We start from the raw sequence: 24,564 nt of genomic DNA, 5'->3' as shown, positions 1-24,564 counted from the left end.
TGAAGGCAAATCAGGGATATTTCCATCCCCACATTTCATTATCAAGTTGTGCTAAATATTTCTCGCATAGCCCCACCAACAAGTCTCCTGATAAAACCAAACTAATTTGCTGCAAAACTTTATCTTTTTCTTCCAGCAAAACAGCCGGACTGTCAGATGAACTTACTCATTTCAAGTATACACACACACTTCAGGAGTGTTGCACATCAAGTTTGAAACAGGAGCACAAGAAAACCACGAACATAAAATCCATAACCACCTCTGAGGACTTCAGACTGATTTCAAGCATACAGGAACACTACTTACGAAATTGTGCAGGCTAGATTAGAATACATTCTTTACTTTGCAAACATGCTTTTAAAAATATGAAAGATACTGCATATGAAATTCTATATAGGTACCTGCACATAGTACAGACAGGTTAAAAAACAAAACAAAACAAAAAACCAAACAAGAAAACTTTTGGTCACCAAAAGTTTGTTTACCTGACAATTATGGCAGGAAGCAAGTGATATCCCAAAATGAAGTGAAAAATACCATATGCTATACATTTTGTTAATTATATGCTTTTAAAAACAGAGCCTTTAATAACTAAAATTTGTAAAATATTAATCATATTATGCCTTCTAAAATGGCTGGGGTGGGAAGCACCAGTTAAAAAAACCGTTTCCTTTGGATGCAGAGAAAGGAAAGCATCCTTATTTAAAAATAACTATATAGCAGTTGTATAAAGTGCCTGTTTGAAGAAACACATCAACAGATGTTTTCCTTGTGCAAAATAGACATTTTTCAGCTCAAATCTTTGGAACATATATACTACCCAGAGCTTGTGTTCATGCATTCATTACTTGTAATTTCAGTAATTCAATAGAACTTCTAATCTGCACCACCAAAATCATTTTGGTTGATGCAAGCTGTTCACCGCCCCCAATTCAGCTTTGAGGGCTTGAGCTAAAAAAATGTCATCAGAAAACTCTTGGGTTTGTTTTCACATTTCTTAATTTTTCTTCCAACTCATTTGCCCATTGTGCGTGTTTACTTTTGACTGTAAAAGGCCATTACTGAAGGCTATATGAAATACATTCTTTCCTAGGGAACAGCAAAACCACATTGCACACCGCTGTAAGACACTTAAAATTTTAAAAAGCAGCATTTAGGATGAATCTGAAGTCTGACAGAGATCTGTCTCCCCTTTGAAAAGCAAAATGAGAGACCTGTTGAAATGGCTTTATTATCAGAGTGGATATTTAAAGTGTTTTGAAACTTAGAAAGAAAAGTGCCTGAAAGTTAACAAAAGGAAACTGAAGCAGCCCACGTTACTGCCACTTTCAGATTTAGGCTCAGGTCCACCTATAGCCAAGCACAAACATTGCAAGAACAGAAACTGCACACACAGGAGAAAAAGCCAATCATCCTGAGCCCGCCAGTACTGTAATCACTGCAGTGCAGCAGAGCCACACCAACACTATGCAGCAGTTAGTTCAGTTACAGGTAAGGCTTTAGCTATGGCAGCAAGGAAAGTTAAAATGCGTACACCATCCCTCCCAGTCTCACCATAAACTGGCTACTAACTGTGTATCACTGAATTACTAATACTGGATTTAAGCTTTTCGGTGCCAAGATCCATTACAGGCTCCAGCTGGAGTTCTGATCAGGGCCAGAACAGAGAGTACAGGTATTCCTTTGTAAACCACAAGGCTGCAGATTGAAATTTCCAATGAACAAACAAAAACAACCACCCCAGAACACCACCCCTTACATTTACCCTCCCTCCCAGCCCACTATTTTGGCAGTCCATCATGTCTTCTGTGTGTAAGAGGAGTTTTCACATCTCTGAGCAGGAGTGGAGAAAACGGCTACAATGCTTATGAGACCAAGTACGAATTACATCTAAATCAAGATAACAGATTTTAAGTGACTTAAATAAAATACATGTACTTAAAAAAAAAAAAAAAAAGCTGTATTTGCCCATTTTAGAGAGAACAAGCCAAGTGCTTATTTGATCTGAACGGTCTCTTGTAGGAAAGGTATTCTGAATGTACCAGTGCATAGCTGGTCTGACCAGCCGGGAAGTTCATGCTGCAAAGGAGTCCTTCTTGGATAAAACGTGTAATCAGGCTCATAGTTCAAGAGACAACTCAACGATGCCATGTAGATATCTGCAAATCTAGAGAGACGTCTTAGGAAATAAGTTGGATTCTCATCAGTTCTGAATAAGCTTCCAAACTGCGCATTGAAGAAATTCCTGTTCATCTCCCTGTCCCCCCAAAAAAAAAGAAAACAAAGAGAATGAAGTGAATGTATCTGCACACATCTCTCTACCAGCTAGCATCCAGAACCTGAAGCAAGCAGTTTCTATAATCTCTTCTATGCATTATTCCCTTGCCATTGCACTTCAAACCACTTAAATGTACCACATAAGAAATTTGTGCACCTCTTGCACATATGTAGCCCAGATCCAGCAGTCACGGTAGTGAACAAAATAGCTTCACACTTCTCCCACTAAAACCAGTGGTAAGTTGCTTCTGACTTCAGAAACATAAACATCTCAAGCTTTCCTTTCTGGAGACTGTGAAAGAAGACTTTTGCCTTCATCTAAATCCTAATGACATCCACTTGTCCCAAAGAGGAAAGCCTTTAAAAAAACCGCAAAGATTTGGCTTAATATACACAAAAAGCTTAAAACACATCTTGGAATTAATTTCTGATATTAGTGACTGCTAAGTCTCATTCTCATTTCATTTACTTCCACATTTCTGGGGAAGGCTGCTGGTGGTACAGTTGCTGGCCTTGCCAACTGGGAACTTCACACACCTGCATTTAGGGATTGCTCCTTCATGATAGTAGATTTTCAGGAGTTTTAGCCCTATTACCTATCTCTGTGATGAGTCCACTGATAAATCCAGTCTAGTGCAGAGCCCAGTTTCTGCGTATTCTGACATGTATTATACGTAATCTGAAGAAATAATCTAAAAAAACTGAACAAGTGACCTAGGCCTTGATACAGAAACACATTTTTAAATCACACAGAAGTTAAGCTGTGGAATCAATAGCAATGGTGACAGCTGAACATAGAGGGACAGGATAACTAAGATGAGAAAGAAAACTATTTGATCCGATGTTATCCTTTCATGCAGAAAACTAATACCTGTTCCAAAGAAGGGTAACGGGAAAGAGGGGTTCATATGCACAAAGGGTCAGAGGGGAGAAGAGCTGCACAGGTAGAATATTGCTTTACACACATAATTTTAGAAGGTCTGTAACTACCAGGGAATATACATCAGGGATGGATAGAAATCCTGAAGAAACCTGTGTAAAATAACATATAGAACACTTGGCTACCGTGAAGCATATTGCAAATTCTTCATCTCCCATGTCTTACCTCATTTCCTTTCTTTCCTTCTTCCATTCTTCTAAAATCATTTGTGAATCAGGATCACGGTGAACCTGGAATGTCAAGTATGGATGACAGGTAACTAAGGACGCCCTCGTAAATAAGCCTTTCCATTAATAAACCCTTGTCAGCTAACAGGACAAGAGCAATGCTTCAGAGATCAGTATACAGAAGTTACCCACATGTATTTTAAACAACTGAAAGCAGGAATCAATCCAGGCTGACAAGTGGAGGAAGAGAAGACGACTTTGGTAAAACTCTTATTAACTAGCCACACAAATGATTGCATTTATTTATCTACAGCCAAACTGGTGAACTTTAATGAGAAAGAAAGCACTTGCAACATCAATGTCCAGCATTTAGAAACTTGGCTGGATCCCTTCGCTATACAGAGCCGATTACACACACACACAGAACAAACCTGCATGTGTTCCAGTAATCCTGTCAAGGTTTGCAGCCAGGTCATGGTTTGAATGTACTTCTCTGTGTTCATTATTTTAATCTCTGATCGTAACTCTGGAATAATTGCACCAGTGCGCCAGCCATGCTTCAGGGTCAAATCCTATTTACCAAGAAGAATTACAGAATACAAGTATTAGTCTTAAAAAGAACTACTTAAAAGAACTGAAGAATTTGACCATTGTTTATCCCAAAGGGGCACTGATTTAATTGCTTCTTATGTATAAGCAGAAATATTAAACAATGGGACTTAACTATGCCAATAGGCGATAGATTTTAATTTTGCAGTAAGCTTCAAATCCCACATTTTTAAAGAGAGAGAGATAAAGAACACATAAGCACTTGCAAACAAGCACCAATTCATTAGGTTTTAAAAAATCAGTAGGAAATTCCTCATGTAGATGAGACCTCTGCTGCTGTCAGAAGTATCTGGAGGAAACCGTGTGTTGGGTTCATGATATTTACCCATATGCTCAGCTGACAGAGGGTCCTATCGGGACCCCCATCTATTCAAGCTCCTCCTGACAAGTACAGGATGAGACAGCTGCCACCTGTACTCCTTCCTCCGTTGTACCAGAGAATAACAGAGCTGCGTCCTCCTCCCTTTGGCCCTCAGCCTTCTGAAGCACCCAAACTTACTTTTCTTTTTAAAAGCAGATTGGGGCAAAAATGTTAACATCTGCTGCTGCTGCAACATGTTACCACAGCTTGGCAGTGGAAAGTCATATCCAGGCATTCATATACAATCAATTACGAAAGAGTTAAGCGGTAGTCACTTACTCTAAAGTAACAGTTAACAGTACATTTATTCATAAGGCAGTAATAAAATGCCTGGATAGTGGGGCTACAACCCATAGCAAGATCTCGGGAAGAAAGAAAGTTTACCGTTAGTGACAGGAGGATTGCCTCCTGCCATTCAAAACAGAAGTTCATTCAGCTCTTATTACACTTGGTAGTAAACGTCATCTAGACCAGCCACAACCTGTACGTTTGGCTATCTGTGTTTACTCTCTGTTACATCTGACACAATCAGTATCTTGATCAGGAATACAAACTCACACATTCCTGAATGCAGTTTGTAAACAAGTTAGATGCTACGTGTCAGGTGGAAAATAGGGTCAGCCTTTTACAGCACCAATTTTCCTCACTGCAAGAAAAGCAATGTGGCTTAATTACCAACTCAAATTTTGTTGTACTTAGAAATCTCAAATGAAAGCGTATTATATTGAATCACTGGGGAGAAAGAGAGGAAAACTAACAAAAAGCCTCATCTTTTATCCTATTTTGTGGAAGTAAACTACTTACTGCCAAGTCACTGTAAATATGATCACCAAAGTAGAGAACCTTAGAGCCCCTCCAGCCAGTAAGCTTCAGAAATTCATACAAGTTACCCTGCAGAAACAACGACACATACATTGTAGCAGCATGCAACTTGCACCTTCACAGGCATGAAAAAGTAATTTAGTACACCAAAAATATTTTCATATCAAGAATCTTGTCCTAAGTTTATCTATTATGAATCCCAATTTTACAGGCAATTTTAGTAATACTATTACTTCAAGAGGCAAGTAAACTGCAGACATACAATACCAACAATGAATTTGTACCACTTCAATCATCAAAATAACTCTCTTAAAAGAACAGATCTACTTTTTAGAAGCCTTTATGACATCTAAAGAAGCTTGGGATTCTAGGAAATAGGTGTTAAATTTAAACTGAAAGAGTTTATTGAAAGCATACCTGTTTGTAAATCTGACCTTTCTGCAGCTTGTGAATTTTGTCCCAAAGCAACACTCCCCTTTCATTCACCTTCCGAAACGGTCTAAAATAGAATTATATACAATTGTTACATTGCTGTAGAAATTCTGTCACTTTTTTATGATGGGATTAAAATTTTTAATATTAAAAATATTTGTCCTTCAAAAGGAAAACATGCTCTCCAGCATCTGAACATTTTGTAATGGAGAAAGCAAAGCTCCAAAACCTCAGCAGCTTTAGCCAGTGAAATGCAATGTATCTATCCAGTATACCTATGACATTTGTAACAGAGTTTGAGAACAACTGTTGAGAACTAAGGCAGGGATCCCAGACAGAGGGGAAGAAACAATGTGAACTGTCTGCCATTAAGAAGGAGATAAAAGTACACAAAAGAAGTGGAGATATGTAAAAATCTTGCCCAATACCTCATTTTGTACAACTCAACAACTGAAGAAGGAGGCAGCAGAGGACTGGGGACAAGGCGTACAGCAACATTCTTTTAAAATTAAATGGAAAAAAAAGTAAAGTAAAAAAAAAAAAATCTCACCTCCATCTCACTTTCAAATCATAAGTACACATAAAGGAATAGGTCTTTTTCAAGTGTAAGAGTAGTGCGTATGCATTACAAATGTGTTTACTTAATTGAACAACTAATCCAAAAACTCCAGTCTGTCAGCCCGTCTGCCCTTTAAATATCATGTATGACTAAACAAAACCAGAAGCAATGAAAGACATTTCCAGATAAGGGGCTGACTCTGAAAGGCACCAAAATTTCTCAGATTTATTAGGAAAGGAACACACTTCACCAACTTACAAGCTAAGATGTTAAAAACAGCTTCAGTGACCCTAACTCAGTCCAGTAGACCTGTAATAGCTACTGGAACTTTCTTAGGTAAAAAATTGTAAATATTTGGACTTCAGAATTGGGTGGGTGTTGCTGCATTCTGTAATGACCTTGAACAGGATTTCACCAAATATGATTTCATTTTACATTGCATCCAAATTAAAGTATTTCATAACACAGTCTATAGCCTTATATGGAATAAGCTGCTTGAATCATTCTTTACTGACTAAATACCCACCTTCGCTTATCATTGAAAAAATTTGGCTTATCAGCCTGTACAATGACCACATCAAAGAGATCCCTCCAGTCCTTGCCAACTATGAACTTCATGCCTTTGTCCCTAAAAAGGACAGAGGAATATTAACAGTGAAGCGTAACAGAAGTGCAGTTATCTGTGCAATATAATGAATTACATTTGAGAACCTGATCCTCCCCATCATTCAAAAATGTATAGTTGAACAGCAAACAACTGTTCCCTTACACGAAGCTGCTGGGACTGTTTGTGATGAGAAACATCTTCTTGCCATGATCAGCCAGCTTAGCTAACACCGCACGAGTTTGTTCGGCATAGCAGATGTATTTCTCTGGGAGGATTGGAAAAAATACAATATTAATGGAAAAAGTTTTCCACAATAATTTTCTCTGCATTCAACCAAGGATTCAGAACACGAGGTTATACTTAACAAAGGCAACTTAGACAAGTGGAAATAACTCTTTCAAGCTTTAAATTTCAGAATTTGTAATGTCAAGTAAGGAAGCCAGAAAGATCATTATACTATCAGTGAAAAAACGCTTTGATAGATGATCTCATTAGTACTTACCAATATCTGCTTCAATTGCTCTGTACATTATTCCTTTGATGTGGACATCCCTGATTGAATCCTGTCAGGAAAGCAACAGAGCACTAAAGAACTGAAAAATCTTTTCAAGTATAAAAACCGTGCTCACTGCATAGCAGTAGTAACTTGTTTTTAAAGCAATTCCTTTCTCTGAATTATACTTTCAACTTCACAAAAATGCCATGTGATGTTTATTATATATATGTCACCACTAGACAAAGAGTAAGCCTGTCCTCCAAGAAACTAACTTCATACTTTTGGGAAGTACAAAACTGTATAGCACAGGGGCTGTTTTACATAACAACTGTGAAAGGGCGCTCAGAAGGGTGAAGTGGGGTGAAAGCCCTCTGCAGAAGCAGAGTCATCACAGATTTCCAACGACCTTTGGAGCAGAACACATTCCCTTCCTCTTGCAAAAAAACTGCAAGAACCTTTAAGGCAGCTTTAAAAAAAACAAGCTTTAAGTCAGACAGATTTTAGATTAAGATCACTCACAAATGCCCTGGTTATTTAAAAAAGAAATTTATGAACAGATGGAGTAAGTTAAATGCTTAAGCAAAGTACCGATAAGGTGCTCTGAAGGCATCTGGTAGTTCTGCTGAGCCAGCTCTGCACCAGACCACTTTGTTTAGGACAGTGGTACTGCCATTTTGGTACTTACATGGAGTATGTCCTGAAAATCCTCAAAAAATGCCACTACAGGGCTTCCAAAATGTTGGCAATGCCGAGCAGTACAGAAGTTTCTACAAACACTTCAGCAGAATCCACAAGAACTAGCCTTCTGACTCTATGTAACCATAGGCAGAAGGGAAAATTACTCTGGAGGTCAAAAGTTTCTTAAATATCACATATGCTGAACAACTACACAAGTTTAATACATGTCAACAAGGAAAAGATGGATGGAAAGCTTGTGCAGACAAATGCCATCAACTTGGGCATGACCTCTTCTGTTCTTACATAACCATGATATAAAATTATCTCCTCTGCAGGATACATCCTGAGGAATCAAGAGGGTCAAATTACTCTAGCCGTTACTACTAGATTTTTTTGGAGGAGGAAGAGAGAAAGACAGGCAAAATAGATATGCCAAAAGCAAGAGACAGCAAATGATCGTATACTAGCAAAGACACAGAGGCAGTACAACTGAAAGCTCCAAACTGGAATTCCCTATAGCCTCTTGCAATTCCTGCTAGTGAGAAAAGTATACCTTTAACAACGATCAAAAGAAGCTTCATCTACATACAAGAGCTTCTTTGCTTTCCCCCTACCCACCCCTCAAACCTACAAAAACAGCAACAGCTCTAGAACGTCAGACTTAAAACAAATTTCAAATTATTCTGTGTATCTTTTCCAAGGTCTACCTTCATTTTACTTATGTTTGCATGGTTGCATAGCAATAATTACTCTATACAAAACCTAAAGTTGAGGTGTTTCACTGGAGGTGATGCAACAGTTTGAAGCTTCCTGAAATGCTCACAGAGAAGACACACAAATGTAGAGGTTTACATAAATATTCAAAGCTAGTACCTTGACATCTTTGTACAGATGAACGGGCTCATAGTCTATGTTGTTCTTCAGAAAATACTCATTCACACAAGAAAGGAGTGTCATTTCTGGCAAGGAGAATATATCCATGAATTGCTTCATTGTATTTCCTTGTGAGCTCTACAGGGGTGGGAAGAAAAAAGAAGAAAAACAGGTCAGGCTTTTCTCAGATTAGAACACTTTCATTCATTCAGTATAAACACTTCAGCTTAGTTGCAGATATTCAGCTTTTGCCATCACTGTTCGCACTGCTTTAGATTCTTTTTGAACTAACAGACTTTCAATAAAATAACTCCAACAAAAGTGTTGGTTTTATTTTAAGAATTAATCATCACTCATTACTCTTAAGAGCAGTATTTTAATTCATAAACACATAAAAGACGGCGCTCAGCTAAAAGTCAAGAGAAGGACTTAGAGGCCTTCTCTGGAAGTCTGCACTTTTATAAATAAGAGGCACTGGGTATTGTGATGAGGGGTGGAGGTTTTTTTATTTGTTGGGTGTTTTTTTTAATAAGTGGAATGATGATTAGGACTGCAAAACAATTTACCTCCTTGAAAAGACATAATAGAAAGTTGTAAGAATCTACAATAACTAATGCAGAAAAGATTTCTAGTCTGCAAAAGCTGTAACAACTACAGTTAAGTTTCACAAAAGTAGAGAATCTCATTATACAAGAGCAAATACAAACCAAATACTTCAAGAAAAAGAGAGGTAAAGCAACCAGCTCAAGACAGCTCACTGGTCAAGATCACAGAAACACGGAACGGTTGAGGTTGGAAGGGACCCCTGGAGGTCATCTTGTCCAACTCCCTTGCTCAAGCGTGGCCACCTAGAGCCAGCTGCCCAGGAACTTGTCCAGATGGCTTCTGAATCTCCAAGGATGGAGACTCCACAACCTTCCTGGGCAACCAACCCGTTCCAGTGCTCAGTCACCCTCACAGTACTTCCTGGTGTTCAGAGGAAACCTCCTGCATTTCAGTTTGTGCCCACAGCCTCTTGTCCTGTCGCTGTCCTTTCCAAGATCAAAGAAAGCATAGAACTGCAGAAACCAAGGCATCCCACAGGGGATGCCAGGGAATATTCAGAACTTCTGCACAGACCAGATTTGGGAATTCTAGGTTCAGCTCCTTAAAATAAGAACAAGTGCAAGAATAACAAAAGGCTCCACAGCACAAGGAAGGGCCTTTCATGTCAACAGGGAATTAACATCCACAAGTAAAAGGGGTAAAATAAACTTTTTTTTTTTACTAAAAAGACAGCACCGTTCTTCGTTTGGGAAAGAGGAAGGAATCTATCAGCAAGAAGATCAACTTTCCCCACAAAGTCAAATCCTAAACTTAAAAGCATTATCTTTTGTCATTCATCTTTTGTCAAATCCTCTTACTGTCACTCTACCAGCTTGTATGCAAGAGATGCCACCATACATTTACTTGCTGCTACATCAGCTAAGCCATTAGACCACCGGGAAGAAGTACATAGCCGAGGTAAGGCACCAGATACGGTTCATTTCCCAGCCTTTATCAGATTTGCAGTGCAACACTGAGCAAGTCACTTGATTTTTCTATGTTCTGCTTCTCTGTATGACTGGCCAAGAGAACAGTGAAAGAAGAAACTACAGCGAGTGGGAGAAAGAAAAGATATTTGTCACTTTAGAGGGTAATCTTCACATCTAGCACTGTAAGTCAATCATGTATTGCAAAAATATAACTGCTAGTAAGAACAAGAACAAAATGCAAACACCATTCCCCCCACCTAAAAAAAACAAAACAAAACGCTGTGGTTTTACCTTTCCATAAAAGTCACTCATTTGTTCTAAAGGGACATGGGAACCATCATACATTGCAATGACTTCTTCATCTGGGACAACACTGAGGCCTCTGGAAAACAACATTAGCTTTAGTTCAAAAGTCAGATTAAAAATTTCAAGTAATTACCGAATGAAAGCCTGACAGATTAACACTTATTAAAATACTCATAATGTCATAGGAATACTTTAGTCTAAGTTAAAACAGCATCTTTCCTTACAAAACAAGTAACATTTTAACAGGCTCACACACACGGAACACATTCCAATTTTAAGTCCTTTTTCTTTTCTTACGGGAAAAGAGCTAATTAGTCTCCATTGAAACTATGCCTCAAGGGTTTGTAAGAAGTAGTTAGAGCTTCCAGTTTCTTAACACAAAGTAATTCCTCACTCCGCCCGTGTTTCATAAATCACTGATGATGTGATAGTGTTTAAACCAGATTATTCTGCAGCATGACCTTGAAGACTCAAAGGAAAGAAAAACATACACAACCTTTAACTAAATAAGAATTTCTTTTAAACTGTATCAACAGTTCAGTTTCTCAAAATTCAAGATTACTTGAGGGACTGTTGAAAAGTATTAAAATATAAAAATATAACAACAAATGGGGAAGAAGGAGACATCATCTCTCACCAGAATTTCTTTATCAACTATTAAGAGATTAAAGGCTTTGTTTTGGTTTTGAATGTTTACAGTATCAAGCATCTTGCACTAAAGCATCTAAAACACTGCAGGCATGCAAACATCCTCACCAGAGGACACAGAAGTGTTGAGGTTTTGCTTAAGATTAAAGAACGCAAAAGAAAACCAGATCATCTGGTCCCTTTTTTCCAAGCCTACTTATGGTGTTTTGCAGCCTTGTAAAACACAGCTATTTCAGTGCCTCCCTTTCTCCATCTTACTCCAAAGTGTTGTGAGGCATTAAAAAAATAAATACATTAATTAATTAATAAATGTAGTACTTTCAGTGTGTAGTGTCCACACCAACTTCGCAGTGGAAGGGCATGATACACTTCCTCAGGGCTGCTATGCTAGCAGAGCCCCATGTTAACGTGCTCCTTTACTGCACCTCTCAATGCTACATCAGCTTGCACATAGCTCTGTGCTACTGCTGGTAGGACTCCAGCATTCAAGTTAGTATTGTGCATCAACAGGGCAGATAATAATTTGTTTTTTTAACATACAGAGTTCAGCGTCACCCACTCCACAGCAGGAAACACAAAGAAATGCAACCAAAATGCTAAATACATACCAAGTGATACAATCAGAATTAAGAAGGACTGACTCATCTTATAGTCTGCAGGCAGCTATGCCAAGTGCTATCTGAATACTGCTAAAGAAAATGCTTGTAGATCAGGAGCTACTTAAGCACAAATCAAGATAGGACAATAGACATACGTGAAATCTAGAGAGGAGAGATGACTGTGAAGGCAAAGCTGTAGATTAGTTTTCCCAAAAGACCCAAAGTCTTCACACAGTTCACAATCCAGCTGTGTAACTACAGTTTATTTTATTCCATTCACAGCATGGACAGACAGCACTAGAAGCATCACACTTCACCTACAGCAGTGCTCCCATTGCTGCTCGTGGAGATGTGCATTGTTAGAGGGATACCAGAATTGCTTACACCTCTCAGTGCAAATGAGGCTGTACACTTGGGCAAGCCCTGCTACTTTAAGCGGTATAATTGTCCTACACATGTACAGAGCAAATGGAAGGTTAAAAATAAGGACTACAGATAAGCAGCAACTGACAGCAAAGGTCAGTGTTGATACAGAAGAGAAAGGTAACCTTATTTTAAACAACATTAAGAAAAAGCGTTGAGTAAAATGGTAGCTTTCACTCTCTCTCTCACACACACACTCACAAGTACCAAGACGTATGGCCTAGCAGTGTGTCCAGAATTACTTTGGGTGATGCAGAGAACAAGGGACACCAGCTCTTCAACAAATCTCAACACCTCTCTAAAGTTTCCTTGATCAGTCATCACGTGCTGGCTTCGAATGTGCCTTTTGTACTAGAGGTTGACAACAAATGTGATCTTCTGCCTCTTCATTCTGTCCCACTCTGAGACATAAGGCAACACTGCTGATGGACTCACCAACCATTCGTCTTCTTGTCTAGGTCACTATACAGTTCCAGTCATACCATTGTTCTTCCTGACACCTTCTCTCAAAGCCTTCAGCCTCTTTTTTGCTACTCCCACCTCCATACAGGTGTTTGGAGAAACAACATGCATATGTGATGATATCCTGTTGACCAAGTGATCCAGGTACCACCAACACATGCCATCCTTTTGTCCCTTCTGTCAACACTTCTTCTCATGTTCTCACACATACACATTTCCACTCATACTTCATCCATATCAATCTTAGTATTTCTACTACATAGCTCTACGGATAAATGTATCTTTGATTATTTCACCTAGCCTTTAATCTAGCAAACTAGCATTTTTCACAGCAAAAAACAAAATGTGACAGCCTTTTTAAATGAATCTTACAACTAGTGACCTTGACTCCAAGTTCTCTGGTTCCCTCCTAGCTCTGCATAAATGATTCCTTCAAAAACCACAGGAACAGGTTTTGTCAGTTGAAATATACAATAATTACTCTATATCAGCATGTATAAAACACACAAATAAATGGTATGACTTTTCACTTGGACTCTGATGATACATACAGAACACACATTGTTTTGGCAGCTTTAGACAGGCACTATGTTGACAGTATGAGCCTAATGCTGGACCCATACCATCTTGTTTCCTCTTTCACTTTCCTTCCCTTCCTCTACCCTCTCCCAAAGGGCATCTCAGATTAAGTCATAAAAGATCAATGACTAAGGCTCAATCAGCTACCTATCTGCCCACCTGGCAAACAAAAGGAAGTAGTGAGTGCATTATCATCATTTCATACTACTATACACAGTTCCATGATAGCCCCCATAGTAAATCACCTCAAGGTTGCATTACCTTTTGGCCTCAAAAGAAAACTTTGCCCAATGACATCAAGAAAGGTGCTCAGGCTTGCTGTTTAATTTAAAATATGGTACCAAGTGTGATGTTCATGTCAGTCAAATGTGTATTGCTTCGTTACAGCAAACTGAGCCATACTAAAAACTATGCTGTCAAAGATGACGTGCAGTAAGTCTACACCATATAATGAAGCACAGCACAGAGATCACCAATGTTACATCAATTCAGTCAACTGAAAAAGCGTCAGGCTCTGCAAACACAAAGCAGTTGTGCTCTAACCACATCATACTTGCAGAAAGATATGTCCAAACTTAAAAGGTCTGTGCAAACACAGTAAGACCTCTCAAGTGTCTCTGCAACCACACTAAAGTCATGCTAACAGGCACTCTGTGACAATTATTTACATAGAAAGCAACAGCGGAGAAGTCATCAGCGTATTTTTAGATGTCTTTCAGCACAATTTAACAGCCGGAAACAAAGTGAGTCAGCACTATGTGACCAACCAGCTTGCCAACTTCCCCAGCTCTCAACTCGGGAATCAGCTGTACTGTATCAGTCAGTAAACGTGTGTGCATGTCTGTGTGTACACACAGAGGTGCAAAAAATCCCCCTTCCAGTAAGACTGCAATATTCATTCATGTCTGTGGTTTTCAGTGCACTGTTCCTGATATGAACCTAAGATGTACACTCATAAATGAAGTTAAGAGATTCAAAGAACAAGAGTATATATTTTTATTATAAATGTGAAATAATTTTACCTACCTGTAAACTGTTCCCAGCTGAATATAATGAAAAGCATCAATCTTCATTAATAATGCCTTGCAGGGGAAAGAAAAAAATAAGTTTTTATCATGTCAACTATTTGACATCAAATTATAAAAATCAAAGCAACTTTATCTATAATCCTTCTGTCTCGAGAACGCCTGAGCACCTTCACTTCAACTTCCCAAAATACTTTATCAATGGCTTTTACCTAGAGCTTGCCAAATCACAAACGAAACATTGTCCAGTGACCTCAGCTAGGTCATGAAGAAAGAGCTTTTCCTACTAGCAGATGCCTGCTTAGGTTTATTCTGCTGCATTCTAAGTTGTCTTTCTCCCTCCCCCTGCCCACTATGAGAAAAAAAACACCCAAACCACTTCATACTTAAGAGCTATTAAAAAAAAAAAAAAGAAGAAAAAAAAAAATCAAGCTTGCCATGAAAGAGAAAAAAGATCTGAAACAAAATCCTTACACATTAACACAGAGTGAAAAGCTGGCAGACTTAAAAGCCCTATTTATTTTCTTTGGCTAGGTTCTCAGCACTACATAACTCATCACAAAGTTATTTATACGTACCCGGTGCACATCATAGTGAAGTCCTCTGATTGCAAAATTGGGATCATAATCGTATTTTCTTATTTCTGCAGGGTACTAAGAAAAGATGGCAGTGATTTGATTTTTAAATCCATTAACAAAAACAAACAAAAAATTGTCTCTGCAGAATTTTAAAAGCCTAAGTTTTCTATGCTTCTCATTTTCACTAGTCATTAAAAGAGGCTTTTCAATAGGTTGGTGAGATTTGTAGGAACATATGTACAGTGCAAGACAAGTCAAACATTCTTCCAAAGTCCAAGGTCAATGTTTTAAATCTAAGTCAAGCATGGTACCTGAAGTTGGACATCCAGGTACTCTGTAGTGATCACCTTTGAACATTAGCCTCTTGTTCAAAAAGTAATTCTAATATATGCACCTTTGAAAACAAACTAAATTTCATTAACTTCCCCAAATTTAATAGCTGAGTTACCTTGTATTGTGCAGTGTCACCAAGAAACAGACTATATAAACACATTTTCCAGCTCAACCATCTAGCTAGAAACCCAAGAACATGGCTTGATTTACAGAGATACCTGAACTTTACTGCTCACTTCTATGGAAAGAAAAATCAATACAATATCATCAATATTAACAGGAGCAAAAAAATCTCTGACATTTTCAAGAAAGAAGCAAAGCTATCAGTTTTGACTCCCTAACTGTGACTCATACGCCTGATCTTAGATTGTCATGTTTGAAATGTACACCCCAGAGGTGTTTAAAGATACAGTGCACTGCAAATAAACAGGGAGGGAGGGAGGGAATTCACAATAGCTAATGTTACCTGGAGAAGCCAGGCTCCCCTAACAGGGACTTTTCCCAAGATACAGTGCATCACAAAGATCAGATTCTGAAAGCAAGTTGGGCATTAAACACCACCAGGGTGAGTCACTTCAGGAGAACAGCACAGTGACCCAACTGTATTTACCCTGGACAGCATTTGTAACACTTTGCTGTTTAGAGATGCACGTGAATTGAATGTCTGTGTCATGTACTCTTTCCTCAGGTTGTTTATAGATAGAGCACAGTTAGCTCACACCACCTATTAGAGAGTTTTCTAACATTTCTCACTACAAGCCCTTTTTCAGTCGACTGTAACTTTTAAGCATAGGATAGCCATGAAAAAATATGTTAGCTGTGTGCCTTGGGCTAAGGGTTTTGTTCATTTGTGTTTAAAAGGTAAAATGCTTCAGTCATTTCTAACAAGACCTGAGAAAACTATCGTTTCTTTGACTAACCAACTCAAAGGTGATCCTTCGTTTTCCTCCCACAGGCTACAGCAGTCTTATAACTTGAAAAATGCATCTCGGGCACATTCTCCACCTTCTCAACAACAGTCTCCATACATATATGGCTAATTTACAGGCCTTCGGAGAAAAAGGTAGATTATACAGCTTCAGCAGAGGCTCTAACTACTCTTACAAAAAAAAAAAAAAGGCAATTTCTCTACAAAGTTTTTACCTATGCCGAAGAGGACTCGCTCTGCAACTTCTGTAGATTGCGCTTGTATTGAGCACAGGCATCTACAGTTAAAATAATCCTTTCTCCTAACTTCTGAATCATCATCGCTATCACCACTTCCAGAAAACGTGGGGGAGGCTACTGATCTGAAAGAAGAACAGCATCAAAAGCCTACTGATGCGTTGGGAAGATGTGTAGATTTGGCCAGGGAACATGACGCAGAAATGGAGACAAGGGAAAACATCAGGGGATGATGCAGAACGTGCTCAATTAAAAACTACAGTGTACTGCACATACCTCAAAGCAGCCACTTCAAGCATGAACAAGGAAATTTATTTATGACTTTTTCGAATTTCTGCATGCTTGACTTTCCTACTTTAATTTATTCTACTAGAAGGCTGTCTTTTTGCATGCATGCCAGTACATATGAAAAAAAAGATTGAGCCTATCTTGGCACACAAATCAAAGCTTCCTTACCAGCCAAACAAAATAATGATAAAAATTGCACTGTTTGCTTACCTGACTCTTGGTAGGGATACATGTATCTGGACTGAAACAGCAGTCCAGATAAGGTGGCCTAAGGCCTGTACATTAAGAAAGAAATAAACCCAAGAGCAAGAGTTCACATTCAACACCTGCTGCCACCTCTGAGATTAGCATTAAATTGATGTTTACTCTCTTGGACACACTTCAAAATTCCTTGCTTCCTACACTGCATTTTGCAATTTCTGATGAATTACCTTACACTGTCATGACCAAAATTGGCCATCTTTAAGGTTGACTGTGACAGTCATAACAGACAATGCTACCTAGAAGCTTTTTCTAATGTTAAAGGCAAGAAAAACATTAACAGTATAAGCAGCTACAGAGATAGCATTAATAAGAACTGTTGTCCCTCAGTGAATTCCAACAGGAGATGATATATTTCAATAAGCTGTCTCAAAAAGTAATTACAGCTTCATTTACTAGAACTCAAGATATTTTAATCAAGACAAACTGGAAAGTTATTACTGCCTGAATTCATTCCAATAATAAAGACACAGCATCATTTTAATTTTTGTCTACAAGAATTAATCTTGACTCCTATGGTAACATTGTTTTTTGCGAGAAGCACGTAGTTTTAATAAAGCTATTTATACATTCTACAGAAATTGCTACCAAGACATGCCAGAATCTTAGGGGGATCAAGCTGTGTATGCTCGTAGCGCCCATGAAGTTTTGTTTGTTCTTCCAGGGTTATTTATAGATGTTTATATATAGTGCCTAACCTTTAGATTCAAAGAAAGTAGAATAACACCACCCATTCAGATTTAGGTTGTATAAAGTACACAAGCAGTTTTATTAATAAAGTTATTCTGTGGACTTTCTGTCTTTTATTTTCCTGCAAGTCCTACAGTTCAATAAACTTTGCCTCTTTCAGTCCACATTTTCTTCAATCTTTTCCCCTGCAATACCTTCAGTTTCCCATCTCCCCCCGCTTTCCGACACACAGTAACTTCTCCCATCCCCAAACTAGAGAACAACCAGCTCCAAGCTGCTTAGATGTCAACTGGTCACCAATGCAAACGTGCTGCTTGGTGAGGCAACAGGGCAGTGCTCCCTCTTAGGGGACTACCGAGCTGAACACTTTCTTGGGTCTCTCCTGCATCCAGCCTCTGATGACAATGTCACTGCACACACTGCCCCTTCAGCTAACTCAGCTGGAACGCTGGGCACATACAGAGCACCTTGCAAGCACATAGTGCAATCAAAGACCTCATAACAAGTCAGGCTAAAAATATTCCATATGGAAATTAATCACTGCACTCACAGCAACGCATACAACAGAGTAAAGGTAGCTTTTAAGCTTCTTCTCTATCAGGTTGACTCCAATAATTGACAATCAGGAAGAAACAAAAACCACCCCACCATCACCAAATTAAAAAATAAAACAAATAAAACTTTATTCCTTAACAGTTGTCAGATTGCACTCTGCTCAAAAGTGCAGCTGAGAATAAACCAGGACTTCTGTGGTTCATATGTAGCTGTTGTACAAAACGTGTTATAAGGGAGCCAAGCTAGGACTGAGGCATGAAAACATGAATTATGACCCTCTCAGAAATTATTCATTACACCCTTTATTCGTAGGTTTGTTATTCCATTAATTTTACTTACCCGATGCTCATTAATAAGAAGATCTCGAGCAGCATTGAAGATCAGAGTGTGCAGATGTTTAGAATAAAAGACCAATGTGTAGTCGTAATCAAAACCATAAATTTCGATGTCTGACAGGCTCATTTCATTGTTCGAAAAAATAGCATCCGGATTCAGCATGTTACTCATAATTGAAGGAACCAATTCTGGGAACAGGGGAGAAGAAAAAAAAAAGTTATACCAGCCTTGAAGTTTTATTTAAATAAATACATAGAAATCTATTAGTAATTTCTAAATATAGATAAATGATAATGGAAGCTATCAAACTAATTCACACTAACCAGCTAATCCTTAACAATATGATGCTATTGAAAATGCTGTCGCTAACTTGTCTTGGTGACCCCATAGTTTTTGAAGCATACTTTTCTCTGTACAGTTCAAGTAGGAGAGATGATGTATTTCGGCATCTTATTCAGATAACCCCAGACTCAATACATACCATTTTTTGCTAACTCCGTTAACACATTTATTACTGCTTTTGAAAATGAACTTTGGAGTTGGAGGAGGATATTATGATTATTATTATTCTAGGAGCCTTGTCTTCTCCCATTATTTGGTCCAGCTTCTGCCCCAGAAGCAGAACTGACATTGTTTTAATCTGACATTGCTTAAATTTCTTTTGCTTCGCCATTTCAAGGTTACCACATTCTCAATTTCAACTCAAATTAAGTACACTTTAGGTGATTGCCATACTTTCCAAACAACAGTTACATATACCTTCCTATGTTTATTAAACTTCTAGCAAGTCAGGAAACCAAAAATATTCTGCTTATTCTCTACCCACATGTACCTAGTGTGTGTAAATCACTTCCATTTTTAAGGGTACATTTCTCTTGATATTTGTTTGAAAAGTACACTGAGAAGTTAAGACCACGTACATAGAGCAATAACATATTAAGTAACTTTAGGACCAACATCAGTATTAAGGATGTTGATATTTCTTGTTTAGAAAACTTGGAAGAGCAACATTAGGATGCTAAATGCTACCCTCCTGGAAGCATAAAACACGAGCATGTTTTCCTTCCCATATACTATCTTTATAATCCAGCCTTCCTTATTAGTGGAAAAAAGGGGAGCTTTCATCTTAAATCTATGCTTTGAAGGGTGAGTTTAAAGGGAATATGCTTTGTTTGGTTACTTTCTATATGTAAGTCCAGAAGGAATTGGTCAAGCTTATCCCAGCACCTTCAGCTCTGAGGACAGATACACTATGTGCTCCACCACGGGAAGGAAACCATCTCAACAAGGCTGGCAGACAGCGTCCCAAGTGCTATAAACCTTGGGTCAAAAATCAGGACAGCTTTGTCATCTTAATGCTGTAACTAAGTGAAACATCACACACTTGAAGGCATTGGGTCACTTCAGCTGTAATATTCTGAATACAAGCACTTGCCTCATCTTTCACCAACCCACACCCACTTACTTTCTCTTAACACCACCCTACTCTCTAACCTCAGCTCTGAAGTATTATTTGGGTGTGGTTTAGAATAAGAAAAAGTTAATTCCAAAAACAGGAAAAGAAAAAAAGTTTCAAAATAAAAGGCATTTACTCTCTTCTTACCCCACCCTCCAAAGTCCATAGCATTCTTCTGAGACCTCTAACACGGCTTCTTATTTCACTTGTGAAACGCTGCCACTATTTTATGTTTGCAAACGCTATGTTTGCACCCAGCATGGTGAAGCCCCAGTTCACACTCAATACTCTTAAGTGTAGGATATGACCATATTTACTGTTATATTTTTTTTAAAGGGCAAAATATGCAAGACTGAAGCATTATGCATTGCCACTACAGGATAAGCTTTCCCACTTGATGTTGTGGAACACACGCTGCCTCTTTCTCTTTTGACTCTCTAAAAAGATCACGTATTCAAGCACCTTGGTAATACTCTTCCCGTCAGAGCAAGGGCAGAAGTAAGCAAGCTTCAGGCAGGTATTTGGCCCTTAACTTTTTGCCTAGCTGGGCTGCAGAGCAGGGCTTCCCGGGGTCGTGTGCGTATCATTAGCATTTTATCCTGGCTTCAGCGCTTCACAGTATTTTAATGGAAACACAGGCAAAATGAAAAAAGTAATCTAAAACTTCACGGCATGTTAACCTTTCGGAAGAGCAGCCTATTGCAGAAAGCCCCTCAAAGAGACAACCAGCTTCCCGACTTTGACATTCGCTTTTCTCCACACGACGCACCTCCAAGGGCAGCCACTTCGCCCGGCCCAGGCTGCGCCGTGCGGCGGTGTGAAGGGAAGGGCTCACCCCCTCCCCGGGCCGGGGAAGACGAGGGGCGGCCGTCCCCGCCAGTGCGCGCCCACCGGGTGCGCGGCCCTCGGGACCTACCGAGGTGACGGTCCTGCCCGCGCTCCCGGTTTGACACCGGGAGAGCACCGGAGACCGCCAGAAGGGAGAGCACCGAGGCACCCGAGCCGCGGTGACTCCAGGAGCAGCCGGCGGCTTCGCCGGGCGCTGCGGGACGGACCCACGGCTGCCCACCAGGACGACCCAGGAGGAGCAACCCCCCGGGGGCACGCAGGCAGCGCCTCGCCCCCTGAACCCTCCACGCCGCCGGAACGGCTCCCACTCGGTTCGGCGTCCCTCCCCTCCCGGTCGCCAACACGCGTTTATTTTCGTTAAGACCGGCCGCGCTCCGACCTGCAGCAGGAGGAGGAGGGCTGGCACGGCGGGGCAGCCCCGCCGCTGCCGCCCGCGGGCCCCGCGCCCCGGCCCGCCGCTCACCCTTGGTGACCCTCTTGGCCTCCTTGTAGCGCGACCACAGGTAGCTCTTCATGTCGGGCGGCGGCTGCCGCCGCTCCTGCGGGGCCACAGTGCAGTAGGGAGCGGCCCCCGCGGCGGGCAGGGCCCGGCACCGCCGCCCGCCGGCCCGCGCCCGCCCCGCCGCCAGCAGGGACCGCGCCGCCGCCGCTGCCATGCTCCGCTCCGCCGCTCAGCCCCGCCGCGCCGCTCCGCCGCCGGCTGAAGTCACTTCCTCGGGCCCCGCCCCGGGGCCGCGCCGAGGCGGGAGGCGGCGCCCGGCCCGGCGGCGGCAGGTAGCGCCGTCCCGTTGCGCCCCCGGCGTCGCCGCCCGCCTGGTCGCCCGCAGCCCCCGCCGCTCTCTTGCCTCGCCTCCTCAGCGCTGGGTCGTGGCGGGCAGCGGGAGGCTGGCTGTTCGGCTTCACCGGGCCCCGGCCTTCTGAAGGGCTGGCCCCAGCAGGCGTGCCCCGGGGGGAGCCGGGGCCCTCTCCCTCATGTCTGTCATCCCGACCAGGGAAAGCAGCTTCCCACCCGTCTGTAACCCCCAGCAGCATTTTACCAGCAACTGCTGCAGGTTGGTCCCCGGGTTGAAGGTCAAGTGGAGCTGTGTGGGGAGCGCACCCTGACCTCGTGCCTCTGCTGCTCCTCAGGTCTCCCAATCTGCCTGGGATTCTTTCACAGCAAACACCACATCAACACCAAATACTTACTTTTCCAGCCGGTATGCACTTGAGAAGTGCTGTATACACCTGCTGGCATCTGTGAACAAAAGAAGCTCAAAACATAAGCTGGATATAAAACGTGTAATACAAAGAATACAGCAAAATCCACAGAAGTCCTAGTGCTGTTTTGAGGCCCTCAATCTCCTTGTTAAACACTTGCCACCCACAGCTGTAGACCGTGACAGCCTGAGAACTTGAACCATATCTATTAATACCCATTTAAAAAAAAAAAAAAAAAAAATCAGATGATGCATGGATGAAGAAGAACAAAGACCAGACTACTTCCACAGTGGAAAGATTACAGCTCCCCATGCAGAATTCCTGATGTGCTCAGAAACTTTCTTTACAACAAAAGGAACATATTATTTTTCCAATACAGTAAACATCAAACATAGCTTGTTCTTATACCAAGGAGATCCACATAACCTCTTGTCACTTACGTCTGGAAGTTACTCAGCCATTCCTCCCCATACATCTCTAAGGCAGCAATCCTATATAAATCGGAAGGATTTCACACGAAATGCTACTCTGAGCATTTTTTTGCTTTTTTCTTTTTTTTTTTTAAACAAAGAATGATGCCTACCTTATTTTTACAGGCAAACCCACAACAAACTAAAAGAAAAACAATCAACCTTGGATTTCAAAGTGTCAGTGGGTAGCTGCATGCTCCATCCTTTCCACCGAGGCTGAGTTCTTGATTGACACTACAATTGTGCTTGCCAAAAGTCTGATACCCTACAGACTTCCCAGACTTGGTTACTTGTGGAGACCAGATACAGCTTTCATCAAAGTTCCTAATTATTATTTACGTTACATTGTCATTTCATTATTGCAGTATGTGATTCTGGTATACATGACTATGAATCTGTCATGATAAATTCTGGGAACAAGGGGAGAACAAGATGGTCCATATTTAGAAAACCAACAAGACAACTTCATAGAGAATTTCTAATCTGGTAATTGCTTTCTCTGATCTTTCTAGTCAAAGAAGATTTTTTACAGAACTCTTTCACTACAACACCCTGGGGCAGAGAAAGTGAAAACTCCCGTTTACCTTTCAGCATCAGACTTCCCATGTACAACTAGAAAAAAAAATTAAGTCATCTATGAAATTAGGAGATTCTGTGAAAGTAATTCTGAATTCATGGCATAATTCTACGGTATTGTAGGTTTTCTTGTCACCCCAACTCCTAATCAATCAATCACCTTCAACAAAGCAAAAATGCATTAGAACTGGACAGCTTTTTGACTCCAGCCTATGGGCTAATTAATCCCACGTGCAATTCAATTGAAATCAATAAAAAAAGGCACATTGTTCTTCTCCTGAACACAGCCTAGCCTGGTCTCCAAGTCCCAAGACTATAAACATTGTGAACAATAACCCCATTGGTAGGTGAGGCATTCTCAAGGAAGAGTTACAAGAACTGCTCTGAATAATACAAGAAGGAACAGTAATGGAGAAGCCATGTCCAGCAGTCAATGGAGGTGTTGCTGCTCTGGCATAAGCAGTAAGAGAATACTGCAGAGCCAGGGATTTATGTTCCCTTACTGTGACACCAGCATTACGGTTAGAAAACTTATCTCTAGTAGTCTGGAAAAAGACAATACAGTGCTCTATAGCACTGTCACTCACCCCTTGAAACCTGAAAGCTTTGAACTTTCACATTTGTTTATTTTTTATACTATCAAACTAGAATGATAGTACTTCCATTTCTTCTGCAAGCATGTGCAACACAGGGCCTTGAATGTGAAAACCACTATTGTGGGTAGAAACCCCCATTTTTGCTGCAGACAGTCTGTGGTTAACTCCCCAGATAGTCGTGACTAACCTATAAAAAGAGGTGTGTGCTTGAGTGTCTAGTCCCAGTGCTTTCAAAGATCATTCTCCCTGCATTTCAGACGTGTTTTTGTAATGCTAGCCTATGTTTGATGTATGCGATTCAAATAAAAAGAAAAGTTGTTTCCTTCATGTAATTCTGTTAGCTAGAACAACTTTCATGGTGTGTTTGCTTCTCTGTGAAGACCTGTTAGTCCAGCGAGTTATTCACACAAATCAAAGTGTTAGCAGTGAGACTAGACACAGGCTAACACATGATGTAAGTGGTGTTTAAAAGTAAATTGTTAAACAACTCAACTTCAGACAACTCTCTCCTTTCCCTTGTCTGCTGGTCTCCGAGTAATGACTCAAATACTGGAAACTACCTGGTAATGTAAACTGCCATGAAGGAGCACACATGGAAACTCATTTGTCTTTATTTTGGGTCCATAGAAGATAGATGAAGATACATTCCTTCTTCCAAAAGTTGTATCAGTTTTTATTTAAACAGAATGGGATATATAGAAGTAGAGGACGTCAACTTACAACACTTTATCTAAAATCGCATTTAACATGAAATACAATCCTAGAGACTAACATAACTGGAGAAGAGAAGGCTGAGGGGAGACCTTATTGCTCTCTACCATTACCTGAAAGGGGG

General features: G+C 40.4%; 1 protein-coding gene across 1 annotated transcript; it reads right to left on the bottom strand.

Annotated features, from left to right (window-relative positions):
- Positions 1–1,807: 1,807 nt before the first annotated feature.
- NT5DC3 (5'-nucleotidase domain containing 3) lies at positions 1,808–21,543 on the bottom strand. Its single transcript, XM_059816577.1, has 14 exons — positions 21,351–21,543; positions 18,586–18,770; positions 14,956–15,030; positions 14,379–14,434; positions 10,627–10,717; positions 8,822–8,959; positions 7,277–7,337; positions 6,937–7,039; positions 6,694–6,795; positions 5,594–5,675; positions 5,159–5,245; positions 3,816–3,956; positions 3,383–3,447; positions 1,808–2,257 (listed from the first exon to the last, which is right to left on the bottom strand). Exons 1-14 carry the CDS (start codon positions 21,541–21,543, stop codon positions 1,996–1,998), a joined length of 1,641 nt encoding a protein of 546 aa, XP_059672560.1. The 3' UTR covers positions 1,808–1,995.
- Between the last annotated feature and the right edge of the window lie 3,021 nt (positions 21,544–24,564).

The sequence above is a fragment of the Gavia stellata genome, chromosome 4, assembly GCF_030936135.1.
Source record: "Gavia stellata isolate bGavSte3 chromosome 4, bGavSte3.hap2, whole genome shotgun sequence".
Lineage (NCBI taxonomy): Eukaryota > Metazoa > Chordata > Aves > Gaviiformes > Gaviidae > Gavia > Gavia stellata.
This window is presented reverse-complemented; position numbering and strand designations above follow the sequence as displayed.

Coding starts and splice junctions, on each gene's coding strand:
- NT5DC3 (XM_059816577.1), bottom strand. CDS start 21,543: ATGGCAGCGGCGGCGGCGCGGTCCCTGCTGGCGGCGGGGCGGGCGCGG. Junction 8,960..10,626: donor TGAGTGACTTTTATGGAAAG/GTAAAACCACAG, acceptor CCACCCCTGTAG/AGCTCACAAGGAAATACAAT. Junction 3,957..5,158: donor ATATTTACAGTGACTTGGCA/GTAAGTAGTTTA, acceptor CTTGGTAAATAG/GATTTGACCCTGAAGCATGG.